The sequence below is a fragment of the Ips typographus genome, linkage group LG14, assembly GCF_016097725.1.
Source record: "Ips typographus isolate SLU linkage group LG14, UJ_Ityp_2.0, whole genome shotgun sequence".
Lineage (NCBI taxonomy): Eukaryota > Metazoa > Arthropoda > Insecta > Coleoptera > Curculionidae > Ips > Ips typographus.
The window spans coordinates 870692-888003 of record NC_138435.1 but is presented as its reverse complement, the minus strand read 5'-3'; the positions used below and the strand labels follow the sequence as shown (position 1 = coordinate 888003).

The 17312-nt window shown below is 37.1% G+C and overlaps 1 protein-coding gene across 1 annotated transcript in view; it reads left to right on the top strand.

Annotated features, from left to right (window-relative positions):
• LOC145737639 (uncharacterized) overlaps positions 1-17312 on the top strand; it is a 32740-nt gene continuing 15428 nt past the window's right edge. Inside the window, exons 1-5 of the mRNA XM_081992396.1 lie at positions 1-137; positions 1877-2026; positions 13535-13745; positions 13806-13964; positions 14016-14227. Coding sequence (XP_081848522.1) covers positions 1964-2026; positions 13535-13745; positions 13806-13964; positions 14016-14227 — 645 coding nt within the window. The 5' untranslated portion in view covers positions 1-137; positions 1877-1963. The remainder of the gene's footprint in view (positions 138-1876; positions 2027-13534; positions 13746-13805; positions 13965-14015; positions 14228-17312) is intronic.

Below are 17312 nucleotides of genomic sequence, written 5' to 3'. Positions count from 1 at the left end.
TGACATTGGTTTTCAAGGTTTTGTGTTGTGTCGGGTTGTTTTGTTGTTCAAAAATAAAGGAAAACCGCTGTCCTACCACGTAAAATTAACGCAAGAAAGAAGAACCAGGATTTAGGATTGTTTTTTAACCAAATAAGGTGAGTTTTTTGAAAGATACAACCGGCTTTCAGAGTAGACCATTTTTTTAGTTCAAACTTGTAGAATTATGTTCTAACCAGGTCTATTTTAAAGATAAACCATTCAGAATTTATCCTGTGGTACGACTATGTCTTAAAACTAATGAAAGATCCAATCGTAAATGCAGGATGCATTCAGTTTTGTACCTAAATGAGCCCCGTAATTAATGCCATTATCCAAGGCACTCTTTGCACAAATGTTGTTATTTTTGGTTCAGAGGAGGTATGTGACAGTTGACAGAGTGTCACATGATTGTTTTGAAAATAGCAATGATCTCACGTGATTAGGTGTCAAATGACGTAACAGAGTGGTTATTTTTAAATCCCTCATAAAGGAACAAAACGACCAGACATGCTAAAAAAAATTCGAAACGTCTGCTCTTCTTTAATTGCTTTTGAAAGGCGGATTGACAAAAATTTTTAGTGCCGCGTGCCGGTGCTAATTAAATTACGACCGCGGTACCATCTTCCGTCGAAGATGAAACGGCGTGAAAGTGCAAGTAGCCGGAGTACTTGTACGTGCAGGTGCGGCGCCCAAGGTACCACCTGCCCCCAGTACCACAGGTGCCACCCTCATCTTCTTCAACCGCTCCTAACGGCCGTCGGGGCCCGCTTCTTCGTGGCGGTACCACCTATTTTTATGTATTATTTTTCAGGGAACCTAGAACCACATTTTTGGTCGACGAACCCTCTGCTACGCGTCTACCCGGGGCAATGATCTCTCTTTTTTAAGGGTTATCTTTCACACACGTCATTTTTGATTTGTTCTAAACAAAAATTGCTCAACAAACTTTCTTTAGTGATCAGTATGGTTGATTTTTGCTTGCTACCACTTTCATTGCTTATGGAAGTCCTGTTGTGCAAGCAATTTGTTTGAAGCCAATTTGAACCGTAATGTAATTAAGTTTGTAGGGTGAGTGTGATAGAACTTATTACGTCATTGTGTAGCTCTGGATTTGCTCGATATAATGACTCAATAATATACAGGGTGTCTCATCTGGACTTTGAGAACAATATCTGTGCTCTATGAAATGTAACAGCAATTTTGATCCTTAATTAAAATCTCAAAAAACTATACGGGTGTGGTAAATCCAAAAGCGTCCATAGGAAAACCGTGTAACGGACAGAGAAACGTAGGTAATTGCATGCGCGGGAGAAAGACAGAAAACGAAAAAAATATCAAGTAGGCCATATTTTCAGTACGCTGTTGCCAAAATCCAATACCCTCGACAAACTTACTTACGGCGTTTGACAACAGCGCGCTAAAAATATGGCCTACTTGATATTTTTTTCGTTTTCTGTCTTTCTCCCGCGCATGCAATTACCTACGTTTCTCTGTCCGTTACACGGTTTTCCTTACCACACCTGTATATAACATTTTTTTAACTGTATATTTATCTCAAAATGTAGGGCTAACAACATACAGGGTGTCCCATTTGAAATAGTTGCAATTATAAGCAAAATGACGTAGAAAAAAAAATAGCATCGATGGCAAAAATGGGTCGTTACGCGAGGGTGCAACCAGGGGGCTGGGGTGCTCCTTGGGACCGTCATATGGCAAACGGAGAGTAACGCGAGCCCCGCACGTGTCTTCGTACCTTTTTCAACCGACGTTGTTCTTCATCCGTGTCGACTTGATTAGGGGCACTGATCCCCGGTGATTGACTCTTTTAATTGTTACACAAGTTTCGGTTTTTCAGGCATCATCAGACTTTAACGTCACGTGATTATTCAACGATAAGTGGTGGAAAACCGTTGGAAGACGAGGTGGGCACACGACCACGCAGATGGGCTTCCTGTTCACGCACTGTGACAACAATCACCCCTTTAACCCCCGTTTCGGCCATTACGTAAGTGATTAAAACAATTTACCAGCCCTCATCCTTTACGGACCGATGCCCAATCATAATCAGGCTTAAAGCTGGTCAAAAATCCTTAAATTTAGACAGTCAAAAATTCGGAATTTTTTTGTGACCACCCTGTATACCAATCAGTCATTTGCCCTTCTGAATTACATAATACAATCTTTTTTGTATCAAATCTATCAAAGCAAAGTTGTCTTTTAAATGGTACAAGTAGTTTTTTTATCAGAAACTTGTGGTTTAGGTTTTTGGCACACCCTGTACGTACATGTTGAGCTAAACGTTTTCAGTCAACACCACTGAAAAGAGCAACCCAGGAGGATTTTTTTGAGTGGTTCAACCAACCTAATCTATGAAAATTAACCGATATACAGGGTGTTGTAGTTTCAGACTAGTTTCAAGGTGTATCAAATCAGTTTTTGGTAAATATCTCGAAAACGGTTAGAGTGACAAAAAAATTTAGAAGGGATCAAAAAGCTTCACAACAAACCAATGAACCGACCTACGTAACTTTCAAAACCTATTTTAACTGCCAGTGTACAGGGTGGACACAAAAAGTGCGGTGGTTCACTTTTTTTGAACACCCTGTACGTATTTGTTGTTTTAGAATTTTTTGGGTAACACCACTGAAAAGAGCAGCTCAAGGCCCTTATTTTGAGGGGTCTAACGTTCGTGAACTCCAAACAGTAACCGAGCTACAGGGTGTTCAACGGTGAAGCTTATTTTTTGAGGCAAAATTACATAAAATCAGTTTTTGGTAAATATCTCAAAAACGGTTAGAGTGACAAAAAATTTTAAAGGGGGCAAAAAGCTTCATAATAAACCACTAAACCGACCTACGTAACTTTCCTATTTTAACTGCCAGTGTACAGGGTGGACACAGAAAGGGCAGTGGTTCACTTTTTTTGCACACCCTGTACGTATTTGTGGTTTTAGAATTTTTTGGGCAACACCACTGGAAAGAGCAGCTCAAGACCCTTATTTTGAGGGGTCTAACGTTCGTGAACTCCAAACAGTAACTGAGCTACAGGGTGTTCAACGTTGAAGCTTATTTTTTGAAGCAAAATTACATAAAATCAGTTTTTGGTAAATATCTAGTTTGACAGGCCATAACTTTGGTTGTGTGAGAGCTACAGGGTGGACTTTTTTACCAAAATGTAGCTAAAAACAATGCTTTATTTGACCACCCTGTACAGCTTGATCGAAACAAATTGTAGTGACAGCGCCAGAGGGAGAAACGTCAAAGTGACACTAAGCCAAAACCAAAAAAAGCACTGTCTGCTTTGACAGGTCATAACTTTGGTTGTGTGAGAGCTACAGGGTAGATTTTTTTACCAAAATGTAGCTAAAACAATGCTTTATTTGACCACCCTGTACTGCTTGATCGGAAAAATTTGTAGTGACAGCGCCAGAGGGAGAAACGTCAAAGTGACACTAAGCCAAAACCAAAAAAAGCACTGTCTGGTTGGACAGGCAATAACTTTGGTTGTGTGAGAGCTACAGGGTGGAATTTTTTACCAAAATGTAGCTAAAACAATGCTTTATTTGACCACCCTGTATAGCTTGATGGGAAAAATTTGTAGTGACAGCGCCAGAGGGAGAAACGTCAAAGTGACTCTAAGCCAAAACCAAAAAAAGCACTGTCTGGTTGGACAGGCAATAACTTTGGTTGTGTGAGAGCTACAGGGTGGATTTTTTTACCAAAATGTAGCTAAAACAATGCTTTATTTGACCACCCTGTATAGCTTGATGGGAAAAATTTGTAGTGACAGCGCCAGAGGGAGAAACGTCAAAGTGACACTAAGCCAAAACCAAAAAAAAGCACTGTCTGGTTTGACAGGCTATAACTTTGGTTGTGTGAGAGCTACAGGGTGGATTTTTTTACCAAAATGTAGCTAAAACAATGCTTTATTTGACCACCCTGTATAGCTTGATGGGAAAAATTTGTAGTGACAGCGCCAGAGGGAGAAACGTCAAAGTGACACTAAGCCAAAACCAAAAAAAGCACTGTCTGGTTTGACAGGCCATAACTTTGGTTGTGTGAGAGCTACAGGGTGGACTTTTTTACCAAAATGTAGCTAAAACAATGCTTTATTTGACCACCCTGTACAGCTTGATGGGAAAAATTTGTAGTGACAGCGCCAGAGGGAGAAACGTCAAAGTGACACTAAGCCAAAACCAAAAAAAGCACTGTCTGCTTTGACAGGTCATAACTTTGGTTGTGTGAGAGCTACAGGGTGGATTTTTTTACCAAAATGTAGCTAAAACAATGCTTTATTTGACCACCCTGTACAGCTTGATCGGAAAAATTTGTAGTGACAGCGCCAGAGGGAGAAACGTCAAAGTAACTCTAAGCCAAAACCAAAAAAAGCACTGTCTGCTTTGACAGGTCATAACTTTGGTTGTGTGAGAGCTATAGGGTGGATTTTTTTACCAAAATGTAGCTAAAACAATGCTTTATTTGACCACCCCGTACAGCTTGACCGGAAAAATTTGTAGTGACAGCGCCAGAAGGAGAAACGTCAAAGTGACACTAAGCCAAAACCAAAAAAAGCACTGTCTGGTTTGACAGGCCATAACTTTGGTTGTGTGAGAGCTACAGGGTGGATTTTTTTACCAAAATGTAGTGTGTGTGTTGGTTTGACAGTGTCACGTGACTATTTCAACGCTTTCAAATCCGTTGAAATGGGGCTCTTACCCATCGCGTTCGGCCAATTTGACGAAGGAAGCAATCAAATTACCGGACGGACTAAATGACCGTTGTTCAGTTTAAATATTTATGAAATGGCGTATTTATTTTCACTTCGACGATCAATCAAAACAAATATTGCCCGATTACGCGTCAATTTAGAAAATGAATTAATTCCCATAAATCGTGTATAGTTGCTGTCCTCCCTCACCCTCCTGCTATATGTACAGGGTGTAGCAAATTAGGATTTTTTTACGGGGCAGGTGCTTAAATGGCTCGTGCCAAATACACTTGCATCTGCAGGAAATTTGGAACGCTCTTTGGTTCCGCCAAACACGCGTTTCATCATATGTCCCAGTTTATATTGATCCGTTAGGTTGAAATTTGCTTGAACCGAAACAGTGAGGGAATGAAATTTGCCCTTACAGGCAACAGTGATGATAAGCCAAATTAAACCTTATTAACTTTTAGATTGTTGATGTAATTTTAGCCACCGTTTTTCAAGTGAACAACAACCACTAACCCGTTACGTTTAGTTATAATCATTAATCGATCGATAAGTGATCGATCATGGAAATTTCATAGGAAACGTCCGTCCGACTTAACGATTTTTGGTAGTCCAGTCTCTATTGTTGTTCTGGCGAGAAAAATGACTTTGATATTATAATTCGACGCCATTGTGTAAATTGATTAGCATATCAGTACGTTGGACGCTGTGGAACGATTAATCAAGTTGGTAAATTAGCATGTAAGATGGCGTACAAATCGTTTTTAAATTCAGGTTCGAAACACAACAAAAAATATAGTTCAACACGTGACCGATCTGTCACTTAACAACTCGAGAACTGTCATGTGTCTAAAAATCAACTTATTTTTTGACGGCCATTAATAAAACTTATCCAGTTTTGACAGCTGTCAGTTTGTTAATATAAATCCATACTGAGCGTTAATTCAAAAACAATTAACTTAACAACGTAAATAGCCTCTTTTGAGAATTTTAACAATTAATGTCAATAAGGTTGAGTTTAGTTTCTCACCATTGTTGGTTGCAATAGAAAATCCCCGTTAGTTCACTGATTTGTTGCGAGCGAATTTCGCCCTTACCCACCAAAATTGATGTGTGTTGTACTTTTAAGCGATGATAGGGGGATAAGGGAAGGACATTTTCGTTAAATACCCCTATTTCCAAGTTCCGGTCGATTTGTTCCCACGCGAAAACAAGGAAAACTAATGAACCGACTTAATTCCCACGCAAAAGCCCGGAATACACGATAAAATCGGTTTTTTTTTATTTTGTTTTATTTACACTCAAAGCCAACTGCAAACAGATATAAGAGTAAATTTGGACACCCTGTATCTCGGTTGTTTTTGGAAATTCGTGAAGGTTGAACCACTCAAAAAAACCGTTTTGAGCTTCTCTTATGGGCGTCAAAAAAATGTATCTCAAAAACTTCATACAGGGTGGCCTAAACAAAAAAACTATACACTTTTCACGTACACCCTGTACCTTGAAACTTACAGGGGTGGGTTGGTCAACGTTTTTGCCCTCTTGCCGTTTTTTTGTTACTCACACACGGTTTTGAGATATTTGTCAAAAATTTATTCAAAAATCTGTTACTAGATTATGGGGGCTCCGTGAAAGTCACTCAGGATGCTCCCAGTGTGGTTTTGAGTACATTTTTGTAATCTCCGTCAAATTTCCTGTCGGATAACCCCAAAAAAGCAGTAAGAAACTTGGTACAGTCACGCTCAAAACTGTTTTTAGTGACTGACAACCGGGACCACCCAAAAAAATCTACGTAAAACCCACTTGGAGTGATTTATTCTCAATTTTAAGCACATTTTTGGAATCCTTATTAAATTCCCTATCCCATAACCTAGAAAACCATTAAAAAATTGGGTACAGTCAGATAGAAAAACGCTGTCAAAGTTTGTACTGCAGAAAACTCGGTTTAAAGGACAGTCGGTGACAAAATTTCTCATAAAACCCACTTGGAGTCATCTAATCGCAGTTTTAAGCACATTTTTGGAATCGCCATTAAATTTCCTATCCCATAACCTAGAAAAACAGTAAAAAATTAGGTACAGTCAAGGAAAAAAACGCTGTTAAATTTTGTACTGCAAAAAACTCGGTTTAAAAGGTAGACAGTGACAAAATTGCCTATAAAACCCACTTGGAGTCATCTAATCGTAATTTTAAGCACATTTTTGGAATCCCCATTAAATTTCCTATCCCATAACCTAGAAAAACACTAAAAAATTGGGTACAGTCAGATAGAAAAACGCTGTCAAAGTTTGTACTGCAAAAATCTCGGTTTAAAGGACAGTCGGTGACAAAATTTCTCATAAAACCCACTTGGAGTCATCTAATCGCAGTTTTAAGCACATTTTTGGAATCGCCATTAAATTTCCTATCCCATAACCTAGAAAAACAGTAAAAAATTAGGTACAGTCAAGGAAAAAAACGCTGTTAAATTTTGTACTGCAAAAAACTCGGTTTAAAAGGTAGACAGTGACAAAATTGCCTATAAAACCCACTTGGAGTCATCTAATCGTAATTTTAAGCACATTTTTAGAATCCCCATTAAATTTCCTATCCCATAACCTAGAAAAACACTAAAAAATTAGGTACAGTCAGATAGAAAAACGCTGTCAAAGTTTGTACTGCAGAAAACTCGGTTTAAAGGACAGTCAGTGACAAAATTGCCTATAAAACCTACTTGGAGTCATCTAATCGTAATTTTAAGCACATTTTTGGAATCCTCATTAAATTTCCTATCACATAATCTAAAAAAACACTAAAAAATTGGTTACAGTCAGATAGAAAAACGCTGTCAAAGTTTGTATTGCAAAAAACTCGGTTTAAAGGACAGTCAGTGACAAAATTGCCTATAAAACCTACTTGGAGACATCTAATCGCAATTTTAAGCACATTTTTGGAATCCCCATTAAATTTCTTATCCCATAACCTAGAAAAACACAAAAAATTAGGTACAGTCAAGGAAAAAAACCGCTGTCAAAGTTTGTACTGCAAAAATCTCGGTTTAAAAGATAGACAGTGACAAAATTGCCTATAAAACCCACTTGGAGTCATCTAATCGTAATTTTAAGCACATTTTTGGAATCCTCATTAAATTTCCTATCACATAATCTAAAAAAACACTAAAAAATTGGTTACAGTCAGATAGAAAAACGCTGTCAAAGTTTGTATTGCAAAAAACACAGTTTAAAAGATAGTCAGTGACAAAATTGCTCATAAAACCCACTTGGAGTGACCTAATCTAAATTTTAAGTACATTTTTGGAATCCCCAATAAATTTCCTATCACATAACCTGGAAAAACACTAAAAAATTGGGTACAGTCAAGAAAAAAAACGCTGTTAAAGTTTAAACTGCAAAAAACACAGTTTAAACAGACAAAATTGCTTATAAATCCCACTTGGAGTCATCTAATTGTAATTTTAAGCAAATTTTTGGAATCCCCATTAAATTTCCTATCCCATAACCTAGAAAAACGCTAAAAAATTGGGTACCGTCAAGGAAAAAACGCTGTTAAATTTTGTACTGCAAAAAACTCGGTTTAAAAGACAGACAGTGACAAAATTGCCTATAAAACCCACTTGGAGCCATCTAATCGTAAATTTAAGCATATTTTTGGAATCCCCATTAAATTTTCTATCCCATAACCTAGAAAAACACTAAAAAATTTGGTACAGTCATATAGAAAAACGCTGTCAAAGTTTGTAATGAAAAAAAGTCGGTTTAAAGGACAGTCGGTGACAAAATTACCCATAACACCCACTTGGACAAATCTAATCGCAATTTTAAGCACATTTTTGGAATCCCCATTAAATTTTCTATCCCCTAGCCTAGAAAAACACTAAAAAATTGGGTACAGTCAAGGAAAAAAATGCTGTCAAAATTTGTACTGCAAAAAACTCGGTTTAAAGGACAGTGGGTGACAAAATTGTCCATAAAACCCACTTGGAGACATCTAATCGCAATTTTAAGCAAACTTTTGGAATCCGCATTAAATTTCCTATACGATAACCTAAAAAAATCAATGAGATAATCGGTACAGTCATGTAAAAAAGATGAATCAAAGGAGTAATGAAAGGTTTGTGGTAACACTGTGAAATTCAAAAGAATCTGAATCAAGAGGAAAGATATTATTTACCAATTTCACCCTTTAACCTGATTTAGTTTCTTTTAGAAATGTGAAAGTTAAGTTAACTATCACCTACGGTAGTCAACAGGACCGTATTATTACCCTTTGTCGGATTTTTGCCTTTCTAAAAAGGCGTGTAGCCCTAAATACCGTACATTTGAACGCAATTAAATGACACGTGTAAATTGTTGAATTTCAGGCAAACTTTATTCGGTTTTTGGTTGGCAATACCGACAGACAGGACGTCCTGTCTAGCCATTTTGATAAACCTACAAAGGCACGTAAAAGCTGTAAAACCCATAAACAGCACAGATTAGTGTGTATTACCTTTGTCCGGTCCAACCAAAAGTTTAGGGCAATTTACTATAACATTACATTGTTAGTCAAACAACAAAAAAAGTTGGCCAAAATCAATTTTTCCAGTCCGGAACTAATATATACAGGATGATTTTACTGATGAGTCATTATCACCTGGCTTATTGATATCAAACACCCAACCTTGTTAGCGTTACAAATTATTATTATTATTAATTTTTTTCCTTGAGGCCAATTTCAATCGCCTTCTGCCTTTTTAGCTGTTTTTTTTCTTTTTCAGTCAGCTCCAAAGTGCACCTGATGAGTCTTAACGAACTCAAACCTGCTTGGAAGATTTCTGTCAAAATGTGGCTTAATTGATTGATTGATTGACAAGTGGGTTTAACTGATGGTAATAATAAGGTTCAATTTAGTATCACATCAATGCTGGTCATAACGGTAAATCACGCTAGGATCGTAGTTTTTTTTAAGATAATTTCAACCTTATTGACATGACAAAGACGATATTCAAAGTATACTTTGGTGTTGGAGTTTTGTCGCAGTTTTGGCTCTAATATCTTCTTTACTGGAGCTTTTTTATAGAGATTTAAATTCTCTACAATTGGCATTTTTAAAAAATATTTTAGCTTTAAAAATAACGAACATACAGATCAATGAAACTGTACTAGTTTTGGGTACTGTTGTACACCAAATATATCTTAAGGAAGAACTAAGAATGAGCTGGCCCAGAAACTTTGAAGGAAGACTGTTTGACGTGTTATAAGCGCCAAAAATATCTTAAGAAGTTCTATCAGCGCCAGAAGAGAAGAACAATTGATTGAGCTGGCTAATTGCCCAGAAGTGATGAAAGAAGACTGATTTGCGTTTGTAAACGAAGATCGGTGAAAAAGTTCGAAATCTCATTATAGAAATTTGTAATACCCGTGAATAATCTAAAACAAGGCACTTTTGGCGAGTCCATGTGCCGTCCGTCGTCCCATATGGCCTTTACGGTGAATCGCAGCTTGCGTTTTGCTGGGTTGATCCACCATAACGGTATTCGCTTTTTTTTTGTTTGCCATCCCAGTAGCCGGTGTAAACCTAACCTAGAGTAACACAAAAAAATGTCAACTGTCATTGTCTCAAATGACATATTTCCTAACTATTGAAAGTTAAATGTAGCTGGCAGTTTGTGACTACTTAACCTTAAACACCTGATTGGTGAGAAGATAAATAACGAGGACCAAAAAACCCTCGAGAGTGACTCCCAATAATAATTAATAATGAGCAAAAACAGTGTTCGAATCAATTAAAGATACGTGATCGTGGATCAGTAACGCCAATTTCGACCAATCAGAACGCGGGGGCTACGCCCCCTTGCACCGAACCGACCAATGGCGCGGGCGCTAGGGAGGAAACGTAGCGGGCACGTGGATTATCTGGGTTGAGACACCCATCAGGTGAATCGGGGGGGTAAAACATTATACCTGGGATTTTATTACCTGGATGATTCAGTCAGGTGTGAGTCGTCATGTTGGTCAGATTGGTGTCGTTTTTTTGACGGTGTCGGACATTTACGTTTTCAGTGATTGGACACACGGTGATTTAGTGATTTGGTGACAATTCAGTGATCAAAGGTGGGTACGATTAGGTCGAAATTCGCGCCAAACAAATTGCCACAGTAATGCAATTTACCGTTAACGCAGTAATTGATAGCAAGCAAAAATAGACCTTATAGAAAATTTACTAACTTTTTTTAAAGCAGTAAAGGCGAAATTAGCTTCACACAAACTGCTAAACTAATTCGATTTGCAACCAAAATGACCCTTAAATTTGTAGATTTTATGAAAAGCCTTTAAACTGATAATAAGTAAGTATTTACAGGGTGATTGTTATTATTTTCGCATCGCATGATACTACAGGGTGTCTCACCAAATTGTATATAAACTTTTTTAAGAATTGTTGTCACTCTCTCGACTACTGAGAATGGATTTTTCACCATCCCTATATCTAATTCACCCTGTATCATTTGGCTGAAGTATTTTGGACACCCTGTACAACATAGTTGACTGTACATTTTGAGATTATTAGTCTGAGAAATGTTATTATCCGTTCCATTAAGTTGTAAAAGTACATGAATTTTTACAGATCTGTTGGTATTTTAATTGCATTTTATACTTCCATGGAAAGGTTTTTTTTTGTACTTGTTTCACCTAATTTAAGGTTCTTTGGTGTAAATATGCTATTTACTGTGCACTGGAACCCTTCTGGCAAAATAAAAAATTGCCAAAATTGTAATTTTTGAATGATTGTAACTATACTACAGAATGAGACAAAACTGGCCTCTCTAGCTACAAAATTGCCCATAAAACCCACTTGGAGTGACCTAATCTCAATTTTAAGTACATTTTTGGAATCCTCATTAAAATTCCTATCACATAACCTAAAAAAGACTAAAAAATTGGGTACAGTCAAGGAAAAAAACGCTGTCAAAATTTGTACTACAAAAGTCTAGGTTTAAAGGACAGTCCGTGCGAAAATTGCCCAGAAAACCCACTTGGAGACTTCTAATCATAATTTTAACCACATTTTTGGAATCCTACTTAAATTTCTTATCCCATAACTTAGAAAAACACAAAAAAATTGGGTACTGTCAAGGAAAAAAATGCTGTCAAAATTTGTACTGCAAAAAACACAGTTTAAAATACAGTCGGTTACAAAATTGCCCACTTGGAGTGACCTAATCTCAATTTTAAGTACATTTTTGGAATCCTCATTAAATTTCCTATCACATAACCTAAAAAAACACAAAAAAATTGGGTACAGTCAAGGAAAAAAACGCTGTCAAAATTTGTACTACAAAAGTCTAGGTTTAAAGGACAGTCGGTGAGAAAATTGCTCATAAAACCCACTTGGAGACTTCTAATCATAATTTTAACCACATTTTTGGAATCCTACTTAAATTTCTTATCCCATAACTTAGAAAAACACAAAAAAATTGGGTACTGTCATGGAAAAAAATGCTGTCAAAGTTTGTACTGCAAAAAACACAGTTTAAAATACAGTCGGTTACAAAATTGCCCATAAAACCCACTTGGAGTGACCTAATCTCAATTTTAAGTACATTTTTGGGATTCTTATAAAATATTCTATCTCATAACCTAGAAAAACGCTAAAAAATTGGGTACAGTCAAGGAAAAAAACGCTGTCAAAGTTTAAACTGCAAAAAACACAGTTTAAAAGATAGTCAGTGACAAAATTGCTTATAAAACCCACTTGGAGTCATCTAATCGTAATTTTAAGCACATTTTTGGAATCCCCATTAAATTTCCTATCCCATAACCTAGAAAAACCCTAAAAAATTTGGTACAGTCAGATAAAAAAACGCTGTCAAAGTTTGTACTGCAAAAATCTCGGTTTAAAAGATAGTCAGTGACAAAATTGCTTATAAAACCCACTTGGAGTAATCTAATCGTAATTTTAAGCACATTTTTGGAATCCCCATTAAATTTCCTATCCCATAACCTAGAAAAACACAAAAAATTGGGTACAGTCAAGATACTGGGAGTTTGAGTTTCTTTACATAGAACACAATTGAATTCCAACAGATCTGGTATGAAGTATTTTGATTGCATTTTATACCTTCATGGTAAGGATTTAGGCAGTTGTCACTTTGTTATAGGTTTCAATGCCAAACTGTTATTTTACTCAAAACTGTCAAAATTTGCGCTATAAAACGCACATAAAGCACATTAATGGTGGAAGCATGAATAAATGAGACAATTTAAGAAATACTAACTAAACCAGGAGTTGTAGTGTTAAATTTACGTATGTCTTAAATCACACTAGAGGGTTGCTGATTTGTGATTGGTCCAAAAAAGCAAGCAATCTGATGGCTGCTCTTTTTGACCAATCACAGCAGATTAACCTAAACGCACTAGCCTACCAAGATTTAATTTTCCTGAGAGATAATGAGGTTAGGTCAACTCTGGTGGTTTTAAGGTAAATTCGTCCTTATTGATGCGCATTTTGACACCTGTTAAGTTACACACAAAACCAGCAGGAAATCACGACATAACCTTATAATTTCCGGTAAAGGGGGTAAAGGGGGTGCGCAACAAAAATTACCCTGACCATCGTCGTGTACGTGCGTGTTTTCCGTCCCTCGTTTCGATCATAATAAGGGTCTCCAACGTCCATTTGGCCGTTGGTAATTAGATTGACAATCTCGGGGATCAATAGATGAAATTATCGCGTGATTCGACCCATCGCGGAGGGATGTTTTTAATGTAAATTGATTTATTCGGTCGCTTGTCCCCATTCAAGTCATTAATGTGAATTTCAGATGCCAAAAGTGGAAATGCTGCCGCAGGTTTACGATAACGTGCAAAATTCGCCCCCTTGCAGCCCCGCCAGCAGCCCCATTGCGGGCACTTCGAGCAGCAGGAGTATGAGCCCCGCGTCCCCCCACTCCACTGAAGGACCGGTACCCAGACATAGTGCCTTCTCCATAGTCTGTAGACAGAAGGATTTTGGAACCAAAGATTACTTGAGCAGTAAGAGTGTTTTCCCAACCTTTTTTTTTTGTAATAATTGGAAATTGGGGCAATTTTCAGGACTAGTCTACGCCAATGCCCTGAACCCTTTAGTACCCACATATCCCTCGTACATTTGGCACTCATTTCCCGGTCTGTTCCTTCCCTACAACCCGGTCAGTCAGCGGGTGGAAAGTCCGGATCAAGCTACTTCAATCGATACCTCTCCAGTCAAAACTGGTAAGACACACACTTCTTCTCTTCTTCTCTTCTGATTTGAATCTTTGACAGATGAGGAGGCTCCGTTGAATTTATCGTTGAAAGGCAGGTCGAGAACGCACATATGGTCACCAGGCAGTTTGTGCGAGCAGGAGATGCAGAACGTGGCCAAACCAGAACCAAATCCAGCCAATAGTCCGGCCAGATGGAAATGGGAGCACGAGAAAGGTTTTGACAGCAAAACGGTCCATACTATTGGACCGGCGGGGGAAAAACAGTTCACAGTAAGTTTATTTGACAGTTCACGCATGTGCAGTATTTGCCTAACTCACTATTCCTTGTTTGTGATTGGTCAAAAAAAGCAGCTTTCAGATTGCTTGCCTTTTTTGCTGATAAAGTAAGTAATAATAAGCAATTTTCTTGGAACAAACAATTATTACTACAAAATCGATATGTTCGTGTGTGTTATGTGTGAATACCATTAAACTCCAGTAAACATTTAGCGTAACGAGCAAATCCATTCAATTAAAGCCTTGCAAGTTCCGTTATCGATTTTTAGATTTAAAATTTAATTTAAAGTCTTTATTACTGCACTTATTGAATCGTCAATATCCGAGACGTTTTGGCTTTTTCCAGTGGCGTAGTTGCCGCACTTCCGGCGATGTTACTTTGATTTGGCGGTGCTGAGGTGCGGTACGGCACTGGTGGAAATCATAGAAGTTTCGGTAATGATTCGAGCTAATGTTTTCCCTGAATAATGCAGAGAAACTTAATCGGAAATAGTGCTCATTAAATCTAAGCATACATTTTTAGTTCATTTATCATTCTCCAAACCTGGAGTAATGGTTCCGATTATTAAACTTTCATTTCATGACTATTGATCACTTTGGTCTCTTATTTATTGGGAAATTCGTTTTGTTCACAGTTAATGATCTTATCCAGGGTTGCCACGTGTCCAAATCTTCTTTAACCCATCTACACTGCAGATGTAAATGATTATTGTCACGTCACTGTTTGACGCCCTCTAGTGGCCAAATGGTGTAACTTACAACGCACAGTTGTCACATTGTTGAAAAGCCTATTTCATTGGCTATCAATTGACGTAAAAAAATCTATACCGAGTGTCTCAAATAAGCGAGTTATTCTCGATTGTTTGTGTTGGTGCACCGGAAAAGTTGCTAAAATTTTGACAGTCTCTAGTGGACAAACAGTATAACTTACAATGCAATGTTGCCATATTTTTGGAAAGCTTATTTCATTGGCTATCCATTGACGTATAAAAATATATACCGAGTGTCTCAAATAAGCGAGTTATTCACGATTATTTGTGTTGATGCACCGGAAAAGTTGCTAAAACTTTGACAGTCTCTAGTAAACAAACGGTTTAACTTAAAGTGCAATGTTGCCATATCTTTGGAAAGCCCATTTCATTGGCTATCAATTTACGTAAAAAAATCTATATCAAGTGTCTCAAATAAGCGAGTTATTCACGATTGTTTGTGTTGATGCACCGGAACAGTTGTTAAAACTTTGACGCTCTCTAACAACTAAACAGTCCAACTTATAATGCAATGTTGCCATATTTTTGGAAAGCTTATTTCATTAGCTATCCATTGACGTAAAAAAATATATACCAAGTGTCTCAAATAAGCGAGTTATTCACGATTGTTTGGGTTAATGCACCGGAAAAGTTGCTAAAACTTTGACAGTCTCTAGTAGACAAACGGTTTTACAATGCAATGTTGTCATATCGTTGAAAAACCTATTCCAATTCAAATTTTTATATAATCTAATTAAAATCCAATCAAAAAAATGTTTAATTATCAGTATGGGAAGATTTGAATGTTAATAATACAGTTTCAGCTACTAGTTACCCCCTCTCCAGTTATTTAAATGTTTGATTGCCTCCCCCCTGGCTATTAATTATACGTTTATAGGGAAAAATGAAATAAGTTCGTGATAAGAAAGTACGAAGGGTTTTAATTGCCCTTGGGTAATAATTTATTAAGCTGTGGATGCGATTGTTATAGATTCCTCAGTTCTGGATAATTGTTGGACAATTACTGTCTATTTACATTTTTTTTTTTAGGTAACTGTATTGGTAAGGGAATTTTTAATGAAAATTATGCCTTAATTAATTTAGTAGCTAGTCAAATTGTCGTATGTTGGAAACGTGGAAACTAAGGGCAATTAATCAGTGGCTTTAAAAGCTTCTAACCTAATTTTTTCAAAATTTTTCAGTTTGAAAACGCATTTAATCATAATTCAAACATTTTTCAAAAAATTTGTTTAGGAGTGAAGAATTTGAAATTAAGGGCAATTGGTCAGTGACCTTAAAGGCTTCTAATCTAGTTTTTTCATATTTTTCCTTCTTTGGGTAACAATTTTGAAATTAAGGGCAATTAGTCAGAGACCTTGGGGCTTGAAATCTGCTCTATCCTTTGTTTTCTATGACATTTTGCCGTAACTTGTCAAATAAGGGAGTAATTTAGGGTCAAAGCAAGGTGTGTCCCAAAATATGTGATTTTAGGGTCAAAGAATTTTGACGCCCTCTAGCGTCCAAACGGTGTTATCAATCAACTCATGGGGGAATATTTTTAGAAAGTTTGAAATCTGCTCTATCTTTTGTTTTCTCTGACATTTTGACGTAACTTGTCAAATAAGGGAGTAATTTAGGGTCAAAGCAAGGTGTGTCCTAAAATATGTGATTGTAGGGTGAAAGAATTTTGACGCCCTCTAGCGTCCAAACGGTGTTATCAATCAACTCATGGGGGGATATTTTTAGAAAGCTTGAAATCTGCTCTATCTTTTGTTTTCTATGATATTTTGACGTAACTTGTCAAATAAGGGAGTAATTTAGGGTCAAAGCAAGGTGTGTCCCAAAATATGTGATTTTAGGGTCAAAGAATTTTGACGCCCTCTAGCGTCCAAACGGTGTTATCAATCAACTCATGGGGGGATATTTTTAGAAAGCTTGAAATCTGTTCTATCTTTTTTTTTCTATGACATTTTGACGTAACTTGTCAAATAAGGGAGTAATTTAGGGTCAAAGCAAGGTGTGTCCTAAAATATGTGATTTTATGGTGAAAGAATTTTGACGCCCTCTAGCGTCCAAACGGTGTTATCAATCAACTCATGGGGGGATATTTTTAGAAAGTTTGAAATCTGCTCTATCTTTTGTTTTCTATGACATTTTGACGTAACTTGTCAAATAAGGGAGTAATTTAGGGTCAAAGCAAGGTGTGTCCTAAAATATGTGATTTTAGGGTGAAAGAATTTTGACGCCCTCTAGCGTCCAAACGGTGTTATCAATCAACTCATGGGGGGATATTTTTAGGAAGCTTGAAATCTGCTCTATCTTTTGTTTTC